General features: G+C 54.5%; 1 protein-coding gene across 1 annotated transcript; it reads right to left on the bottom strand.

Moving 5' to 3' along the window:
• Positions 1–383: 383 nt before the first annotated feature.
• On the bottom strand, positions 384–5,344 carry MIND_00959800 (uncharacterized protein; the record flags this gene model as incomplete). Its single annotated transcript, XM_037366213.1, has 5 exons — positions 384–1,052; positions 1,100–3,223; positions 3,271–4,762; positions 4,815–4,968; positions 5,023–5,344. 5 exons carry the CDS (start codon positions 5,342–5,344, stop codon positions 384–386), a joined length of 4,761 nt encoding a protein of 1,586 aa, XP_037217625.1.
• Positions 5,345–10,442: the final 5,098 nt, after the last annotated feature.

Consider the following 10,442-nt stretch of genomic DNA (forward strand, 5'->3'; position numbering starts at 1 on the left):
CGCACAGTTGTTCCCCGGACCTCCATTCCCAGGAAATGGTCGTTCATTCGCTAATTTGACTGCGGTAATTGACGGGAAATCGTATTTTGGGACAGCGGTCTTCGACTGGTATAATGGTCAGGCGCTGCCTTGAAGTTGATCATTGTTGTTTTATAACTTGGGTTACTTACATAGTTTACTACATAATATGATAATTACTTTGAACCGATTTCAGACTATTCCTGGGGCAGTTGTGATCCAAGTATCCTTTAGGAAAGCTACAATGTGGCTCAAACAAAGCCTTGACAACAAACAAAATAAGTGCAAAAAACTCTATGTAACGACAGCAATAACTCAGAACGAAGACTATAAACAATCAGACTTGAAAAGAAAAAAACAAATGCTCATGCTGGATACATCTTCAAAGCCCTTGCCATCTCCGCCGCACTCAGCCCCCTTAACCTTAAACACCGCTGATACAGCCTTTTCTCCACCCCTTCGTACTCAAACCGACTCGCCAAATGTTGCCCCCCGACCATCGTCTTCACCACCCCAGCAATCAATCGTTGCTTGTGAACGTTGATCAGAGGTTCGAGGTGGATGCTAGGTGGCAATGGTGCAAGGGCAGCAAAGACCTCTGGATGCGCAGGCGCGTCAAAGTTCGAAGTGACTGTATCGATCCCCACAGCTTCCGTGGGTGCGGTTGGGTCGATGAGGTCGGGTAGCCTGCTATGACGGTGGAGTTGCGAGAGGTAGACACCAATGAAAGGAATACAAGCTGGGGATTTAGGTTTTGGTTTGTTGGGGTTGTTAGTTCCGGCATCGACAGTGGCCGACTTTCGTCTTGAGTCTTCGGACACTGAGGAGTTCACATCTTGGCTCTTTGTGTCCGCAATCGCGGCTCGGATATGTTTGAAGTCATCGTGGCTAGTGCAGTATGCCTTCAGATCACGGAAAACACGCCCCTCCCATTTGGGTATACTCTTCCATCGAACAGCTTGACCGACAACGGGACTGAGAAGAGCAGCGACGATAGCTACCAACGTATTGAAGCTATTCATCATGTATGATTGCTGACGAATCCTTAGCTCCGTTTCTGGCTGAAAGTAAGAGTACTTACCCAAGCGATCCTAATAAATTTGGTGAACACAGCTGTTCGGTCCTGGGGAGCCGACAGCACGATCTCGCTTGCCACCCAATTGGCCATCAAGTTGAACCTCGCCCTGACTGCAGCTAGCGCACTTATCTTTTCCGCCCATTGAGGATCGGCCTTTAATCGTGCCCTCTCTCGTAAAAACTGAGCCCAGTCAAGCACAGGTTCCTCATCCACAGTACTCCAGTCCTCCAATACCTCCTCAAACTTGACACCCATAAACAGCTCACGATCAATCATTGCAAAATGCCCTGCAATGACTTGTGACGGGAAGCCGATGACAAAAGAGTGATGGAACCGCGAAGTATTGGGAGTAGTAGTTGCTGCAGACCCTTCACTGACGACAAATTTGGAGATGGGGGGTGCTCGCTGTGGAACGAGGGGCATCCGACTTTGGAGAATTTCTAGTGGTACCGCGTCCTCTGGAGCTGGCTTTGCTTCATCAGCTGGCCGAGGAGGTGACATTGGTGCCGTGCGAGTTGTGTAGATTGGAGTATCCGCCGCATGTTCCTCCAGTGGAACCGAATCGTCGTCCGTTATCAGTTCAGTGGTATTGTTCGTGTCATCGTCAGTTGTGAACCCTTCATCATTTGAGATCGATGAGGAAACGCCCACTTCTTCCTCATCTTCATCGTCATCTGAGTACCGTGGCTCCTCCGTATCGTCATAGTCTCCAGTCAAAAATCTCTCCCGCATTGTCTTCATCCAAGTGTTCACCTTGCTCGCTTTCTCTTGGACTTTGCCTTTATCAATCTGTCCCTCTAACGCTTTCAAGGCGGCTTCGACATCTCCCGCATCTCCGTTGTCGCTTAACGAGTCTACCAACGCATTCATCTGCCACTGTGAGATCGCTCCACCGTTGATTGGTGCATCTGATGCGCCAGACACGTGTGACAAGTGGCCTGCAGACTGTATTCCCATGGACGAAACACTATCTGGCCGTTGCACGAACTCGAAGTCCCTCCGAAGGGGTAACCTCCTAACAGGTTGTCTGAGACCTGGAGGGAGTGCAGGTCCATCACCTTCGCCGTGTTCATCAGACGAGTTGTCTGACAAATCCAGCTGGTCAATGGACATGACTTCGAACTGCCATTGGGATTGCGCGCCATTTGGAAATAGCGCAGCACCAGAGGAGATTGGCGCGCCAAACGAATCGGTAGAGGTGGAACGGAAAGATCGGCGTGTGTCAATTGACTCGGGTCGTAAATCTGACATGAACGATTCAGGTCGGAGCGATTCCGGGAGGGAGTTTGGTTCTGGGCTAATTACTGACGAGGTGTCGTTGACAGCTTCGGAGTCTGCCGATAGCACCGAGGGGGCAATACTTTCAGCATAGTCAGGCGGCGCCTCAGTTGGTATTGATGTCGTTTCGACCACTTCAGTTTCCGCCTCTTCAGTGGACTGAGACTCTGGTTGCGGTTCCGTTGACGGTGCCTTCATTGTCATCGTTGGTGGCGGCTCAATCATCTTGAGGTATTGCTCCACACCCCCATTCACCGTCAACAAATCCCCATGAACCGATACCTCCAAATCAACCGCATCCACGTCAACGCAAACCCCCAATTGTGCATCATGACCTCTTGCGCCGCCACGTTGATTCAACACTCGCCTCCACCTTCCAAGCCGTCCAATCGTTTTAACCAGCACACGTGATAATGCATTGTGATGCACCGGTAATGTTGCAGCACTCTGCACAAACGGCGAAACTGGATTGGGGTCACCAAGATGATCCGTTCTCTGGAGGATTGATATAGACGAAAGCGGCATCGCACTCGTGCGTGCTGCCGCACCCCCACCAAGATGAACAGTGGACAGATGCGCATTCGCTAAGTCACTGTTAAAAGCTGTTCGTTCGCTGGCGTCTTGATCAGCAGCGAAGTCTAAGTCGACATCTGAGTCTTCATCATCTGCAGCTTTGCGTGTTGCTGCAGCGAAGCGCTCGCCCAGCACGTGACTCGCTTTACTTTCAACCTCTGTCTGCTGGGTTGTCGGCGCTTTGACAGATGTTGGACGAGACGCTTGTGATTTGGATGAGCGAGTGTGGATCTGTCGACATTCCTTAGCGACTTTTTTTAGCTTGCGGACGATACTCTATTGACTGAATCAGACATGAATTGAAGGAAAGTGACTTGACGCACAAGACCGTCCACATGTCTCTTCAGGATGGGATCCCTTGACAGGGTGTTCAGCCAATTAGCCATAAGCAGCCTCAGCTCGCGATCTGGGAGGAAATCCACGGAGAAAAATGTCAAAAGCCAGTACCGGATGGCCACGAATGTTCGCACTCTCACAACTCGCCGGACCGTTTCTTCTTGAGTATTCGACGGCTGCTGTAATGCCCAATGAAACCGACAAATGAGCAGGTGACATAGATCCACTCCGTTGATATATGTTCGGTATGTAAGGAAGAAGTTGAGCAGTTCCTCATAATTGAGGTCGCTCGTCAGTTGCGCAATCCATCGTTCGATGCTTGCAGCAACAAGCACCTTCGCAAGACCGTCCTCGGGTGACAGTTTGAGTACAGGAACATCTGTTGATTTTGCTTTCGCGTTACTTTTGACACTCCTCTTCTTCGACAGATTAGAAGAGAGCGCAGATGACGAGCCGCCACCATCGGTGTGGTCAGTTTGCGAGTGCTCATCGTTGTCTCTCTCTCTTTCCGGCACCAGTTCTCCCCAAATCACGAATCTCGGATCGTCGCGAGGTGCTGCGGTGTTGTCGGCGGACAGTGAGAGTTTGATAACCGTCGTTTCCTCTCCTGGTGCAAGTTTCTCGAGAAGCGGTAAGCCTCGATATGTTTGAAGTACATCGAAAACGTCGGTCGAATACCTAGAGTACATTGCTGTTTCTGGGGCGGGACCGTATGCTTCTTGAGCTGGTTCGGGCTCCTGTTCGGGCTCCTCAACAGATTCCGAATTCGTCGTTGTAGCCTCTGACATGAAAGATGCAGTTGAATCTCGAACACGGAAAGCTGAAGGTGGCCGTGTCCCATCAGATCCATTGAGCGAAGCAGTATCAAACGATGCCAGCCTCCGGACACTGTCTGAATCTCCTTGTTTTGCGGTCAGACCAGACTCGAAGGACTGCATCTCACGAAGCAACCTTGGAGTGGGCAAAAACTCGAGTCTTGGCTTGCGAGAGGGAGACTCGAAGAGTATTGATTGTCCGAATGGATGAGGTATGTTATTGCCGCTCCGCCCACTGATACTGGCAGATGCAGACGCCTCGCTAGATAAGCTAGATGATGTGTGTTTTCTTGAGGGATGCCAGCCCATAATGTCCCCGAAAATATCGCCAATCTGCGAAGGGGTCGTTTCCGAAGTTGCGGGAGGCACGAAGTCTGCTGCTGTAACACTCTGGGAATGCCCGCGGCCAGTTGGCCGAGAAGAAGGTGCATTGGTGGTGGTAGCCATTTCGGAGAAGGACCGTGTCTTGCGGAGCTTGCGATGGCCACTAGATGTTGTGGGACGAGAAGATGACGATGAAGGTTTCGCGGCGAATAATCCAACACTGACACGGGAGCGTCGAGGCGAATGGGCACGCGACGACTGACTCGACGCCACCGACTGGGAGACACGCTCTACCGCTTCTGCAGTCGAGGCAGCTGGCGGAGTCTTCTTCTCTCGGTTTCTGAAGCATGTATGTAAACGAAATGGATGATGGAAGAATTTCAATAGCGCACCCCACTCGATACATCGACCGCCCATGTTGGTTGACAAAAGCTGTGATGGTGTAGGGCGAACGAACATTGGGACCGACTCCATAGTGTGCATCATAGCGTAGCTTGAGCTCTCGCGCAGCCGGACCGGAAGAAGTTTCGACGAAGCTTCCATCGGCTGGAAATAGGCTTGAATCAGCGGGGTCCTTCTGACAACAATAATGGTACATACGAGCAATTGAAAGGTCTGCTGTTGCTATTTCCGGGGGCAGTGGTTCGAGGGGGTTACCATCGAGGTCAACGTCGGAGAATGTGAAAGATGCTTGAGAGCCGTTGAGAGATGGAGTAGGGATAGGTAACAGAACCCGACTGCTATGGGAGTCGACGGATGAGGCTGGTGAGGTGATGGAAGAAGACGAAGAGAGATATGGTGGTTCGTCCGGAGTTGTGGATAGCCCTGGCGGCGAGGCTGGTTCGAAAGAAAGCCTTGATCCTGCTGAAATTTCAGGCAGGAATGAAGGGGGCCTTTCGGAAGTTGTGGATTCTGAAGTCATTACGGTGGGTATTTGGCGGGTGCTGGAATGTGGCTAGCAGGACATTGGTACAAACAGGCGAGAGAACAAGGGCGAGTGTGAGTGATGGATGTTATGATGCGCGATGAGATGGTGGTTCGGCGTAAGGTCGTGACTAAGCTCGTCTGTGCGAGAGTCGGCAGTCGTGGGCAACGTCAAGCGCCCCGTTCTTCGTCGCTTGGTCTCCACTTGCAAGAGTTGAGTCACATTCTTTCGTCACACTTTGTTTACGCAACTCCCAATTGGGACGCCGGCAAAATATTTAGTCCCTGACGCTCAATAACAGAACAAGGTTCATGCTCATGGTACGCAATCGCCTTCCATGTCAGCATATCATAGGTTTTTCATTGACCACAACATTCATAACAGTGTTGTATCAATGCCAGTTCGCCGATCATCACTGGCTCGGGCAGCAGCCGTAGTGCTTAGACTGTACTACAACAAGTTTGAGCATTTACAAGCATTACATGGTTGGTATGTCTGTCGCCAACCGGTAGGTGCTCTCCACGAAAATCGAATATTGATTCTAGGCCATCGGATTTCCATATCTGACTTGACCAACTCAATTATAGACTGTTGGTGCCAAAATGGGTTTGTTTGTATCCTCGGACCTGTCTCGATGTCTGCTTCTGTCGATGCGCCAACAGTAAGGAGCATGGATTGCACGAATGTCATCAGCTGAATCCCAATAGCCCTTCCAATATATGTAGGTGGTAGAGTTGTTTCGTTACTCAGAGTTGTTTATATGTGTTGTTGAAAAATTTCCTTTTGTGGCTTTTCTGCTTAAACTTTTGTTTGGGATCACCTAACGTGCCAACCTATCTCCTCTAATAAGAGGTGGGGCAGGGATGCTGTGCCCCCTGTAAGGGCAACCCCGGAGGCCTGAGATCAAGGTCCTAGCAGGGGAGGATCCAAAGCGTGAACATTGGTAAGCAAATACAAATGAAGCTGACCTAGCAGGGGAGGATCCAAAGAGAAGAAACTCTAAGGGTCCGCCTGCTAGGGAGCTGGCTATATACTGCTTGTCCGTAGCTGCCGCTGTCGGGCACAGAAGGCTTGGGCGGCGTCGCAGGCAAGGTCCCAGGGCAACCGTTGGGAGGGCGTTGACAGATCGGTGATTGTACGGGCGAGATGGGGGGCCGGACCGGAGACGGAACCAGAATCGGACCGGAGACGGAGGCGTCTCCGAGGGGCCGAAAGGGGGGTTCCCCTGACATCACCCCCCCCTTTGAATGCGGCGTCCCAACGCATAGACCGGAATGGAATCGAGTCGAAGGTCGCGGAGGCGATGTGTCGTGGCTTGCCAGGGTACTTACGATAGAACTCCGCAATTTTCTCCGGGGCGAAGACGCGGTCGAAGCGGACCCACTGGTCGTGCGACGCATCGTAGCCTTTCCATCTGACGGTAATTCAGCCGTTTATACCTCACCCTTGCGTCCAAGATTTCCTCTACTTCCCACTCCGGGACTCTGTCCTCGAGGTCCGGAGGGGGCTGGTCGTAGCCGGGCGTCCGTCGAAGGGGTCGTCTTGGGCGAGCTCAAGCTTGACGACGGGAAGACCGGGTGGAGCTTCGAGTAGCGCGGAGGGAGGTCGAGCTTGTAGGCACCTTTGCTGATCTCCGCGACTATCTTGAACGGACTGAGGCGGCGGTGGGAGAACTTCTCCGAGGGGCGAGTCGTCCTGATGTCAGAGGCATCCAGCCAAACACGGTCGCCAACCTTGAACTCTGGAGACGGAGTGCGTCTCCGGTCGTAGTAGCGCTTATACTCTTCCTTGGCCTTAGTGAGCGGCCTTGGCCTCGGCAACCCCAGTGGCAATTCGGTCGCGGAACTCGTTCACAGACTCCATAGCGGAACGGACTCCGGGTTCAAAGCCCATGCGCGGAAGCCGTCCCGTGTCCGTCATGAAGGGGACTTGCTGCGTGGAGGAGTGGACGTGGTTGTTGTAAGCGAACTCCGCGGCCGGAATCAGCTCATCCCAGTCGTCCTGCTGATAGTTGGTGAAGATCCGCAGGTACTGCTCCAACTCCTGGTTGACGCGCTCTGTCTGACCGTCCGTCTGCGGATGATACGCGGTGGACGTGGCTGGCTTGATGCCGATTAGACGCCAGAGTTCTCGGGTGAAGTCCGCGATGAACTGCGAGCCGCGGTCGGAGACGTACTTCTCCGGAGTCCCATGGTGCCGCCAGACATTCCGGTAGTAGAGGCGGGCTGCTCCTACTGCGTCGACCGTGGTATGGCACTCGGAGAAGTGGGCTCGCTTCCCGAGGGTGTCCACGACGACCATGATCGCGTCGTACCCATGGGCCTCGGGGAGCTCGACAATGAAGTCGACGGAGACGGTATGCCAGCGCTCGGGGCGTTTCCCAGGGGTGTAGCTCTCCGTGGGGCAGTCTCCGGAGCGCCTTGGTGCGACAGCACAGGTCGCAGGTTGCGACGTACCGGCCGATATGGCGAGACATCTGGGGCCACCAGTAGTTCCGGGAGACCAACTCCAAGGTCTTGAAGCGACCGGCGTGTCCGGCGACTCGAGTGTCATGGCAGAGCTCGATGATGCGCCTCCGGAGGTCCTTGTCCTTGGGCACGACAATCTTCCCACGAAAGTGGAGAAGACCACCGGAGACGGCCCACTCGCCGGAGCGTGAGGAGGGGGGCCTCGAGCTTGACCTTGGACCTTTAGGAGTTGCCGGGCCGCTAGTGCGACGGGCTCCTCCAGGTCAGGCTCACCGGAGAGGGCATCGCGAATGTCGCGAAGAAGTTCGGAACCGGGACCGGAAACGGAAACACCCTCGAGTGCGCGGACGTGGAAGAGTTCGGGCCGTAGAAGGACGACGTCGGAGTTGTCGGAATCGATTCCGTGGTCGGGTCTCCGAGAGAGGGTGTCAGGTCGGCCCATGTTGCGACCGGGCTTGTGGTGCAGCGTGAAGTCGAACCGGGAGAGGTAGAGGGACCAGCGGGCCTGTCTCCGGTTGAGGTGCTGCGTCTTCCTGAAGTACTCCAAATTCTTATGGTCAGTCCAAATCTCGACGGGATGCGCGGCACCCTCGAGGAAGTGTCTATACTCCTCGAGTGCGCGGATGATCGCGAGCATCTCCTTGTCGTGGATTTCGTAGTTGCGCTGGACATCATTTAAGCTTTTGGAATAGAATGCTACAGGGTGCCACTTCCCGTCCGGGGCGGATTGTGAAAGAACCGCCCCCGTCGCATAATCAGAGCTGTCCGCCTCGAGTCGGAAAGGCCGTGCGTCGTCCGGAATCGCCAGGACCGGTTCGAGGTGACCCGTCCTTGATCGCTTGGAAGCGGAGGCCTCCCGTCGCCCCAAGTCCATTGCTGATCCTTCTTGGTGAGCGCAAAGAGAGGGACGCGAGGGCCGAGAAGTCGCGAATGAACCTGCGGTAGAAATTAGCGAACCCAAGGAACTGCTGAACATCCTTCTTGTTTTCCGGAGTCGGCCAGGCGGAGACGCCTGCGACCTTGACGGGGTCCATTTCGACGTGGTTGTGGGAGATGATGACTCCGAGGTATTCGATTGACGATTTTTCAAGTCGCACTTCTCCGCTCGGAGGTACAACTTATGCTCGGAGTCGGCGCAGGACCTCCTGGACGATCTGTCGGTGTTTCCGGAGGTCGGAATGGGCGATCAGGATGTCGTCCAGGTAGATCATGACGTCTCCGGAAAGGATGAGGTCCTGGAAAATGTCATTCATCATCGTTTGGAACGTCGCGGGAGAGTTTGTCAGGCCGAAATACATCACCAAGGGCTCGAACAGGCCTCGGTTAGTCCGGAAAGCTGCCTTCCACTCATCACCTTCTTTGATCCGGACGTTGTTGAAGCCCCAACGAACATCGAGTTTGGTGAAGTAGCGAGCGCCTTTGAGCCGGTTGATGAGGTCGTTGATCAGCGGAAGGGGGTACCGGTTTTTGACGGTCATCGCGTTGAGGGCCCGATAGTCCTGGACAAAGCGGAGTCCGCCGTCCTTCTTCTTGACGAAGAAGACCGGAGACGCCATCGGAGACTTGGAGGGGCGAATCCGGCCCGTCGACAGCCCTTCCTCGATGAACGCGCCGAGCTCGCGTTGCTCGAGGGGCGAGATGGGGTACACCTTGCAGTTGGCTGGCTTAGCGTCGGGGACGAGTTCGATGGCGTGGTCCCAGGTTCTCCGTTCGGGAGCGTGTCGAAAGACTCCTTGTTGAAGACGTCCTGGAACTCTTTAGCCCAGTCCGGGATCTCGGAGGGCGGGGAGCGGAGTTCCTGGCGAAGGCTTCGGCCAGGCGCTGCGAGACAGTACTGCCAGCGCGTATCTCCTCCGAGGGACGGAACGAGGTGTAGAAGATGCGGTCACCATCTTCAAGCTGACCATCGTCATCGCCGTCGTCGGAGTCCGGCGTCAGATCAGGCAGGCCGGAGTCGTCACCGGAGACGGAATCGTCTCCGTCGTCAGACCCAGAAAGGTCCATGGCGCAGACCGAGGGGAACGGGCCGGAGCGGAGTCGCTTCTGGAGCAGCCGGAGTCGCCGTAGCTCGGGTCCGTTCAACGCGTTCTTCCTCGCGGCAAGTGGAACAGCCGCGGGGGCACCGTGTCATCTTGACCTCCTTGGTTTCCTAATCGATCTCTGGGTTATGCTTCCGCAGCCAAGAGTACCCCAGGATGAGGTCTTGTTTACCAAGATGGGTGACGGCGAGTTGAACGCGCTCGGAATGGCCTTTGTAGCGTAGGACCAAGTCCGCGATCTGGTTGATGGAGCCAGCATCATTCGGAGTGCCATCGACGTTGAAGACCGGAATCGGCTGCGCCAGGGTGCGGACCGGAATGCCATTCCGAGCGACGTAGTTCGTGTCGATGAAGTCGGAGGTGGCACCACAGTCAACAAGCCCAGAAAGGGAGAGCTTCAACGCACTGGTGGTGGACTCTAGCTCCAACGGGAGGTGGAGGGAGTTCACTCCAGGGGAGGCAGTGACGGTGTACTGCTTGGGCAATTTCTTTTCCCAGGCAGTGAGGCGGCGGAAGGACGACGACCGGAGTCGCGGGCGGAGTCGGAGACGGAGTCGAAACGGGGGCAGGGGAGGGTATGTCTTTCGT

This window comes from Mycena indigotica, assembly GCF_014461135.1.
Source record: "Mycena indigotica strain 171206Taipei chromosome Unknown Mind.scaff0008, whole genome shotgun sequence".
Taxonomy (NCBI): Eukaryota; Fungi; Basidiomycota; class Agaricomycetes; order Agaricales; family Mycenaceae; genus Mycena; species Mycena indigotica.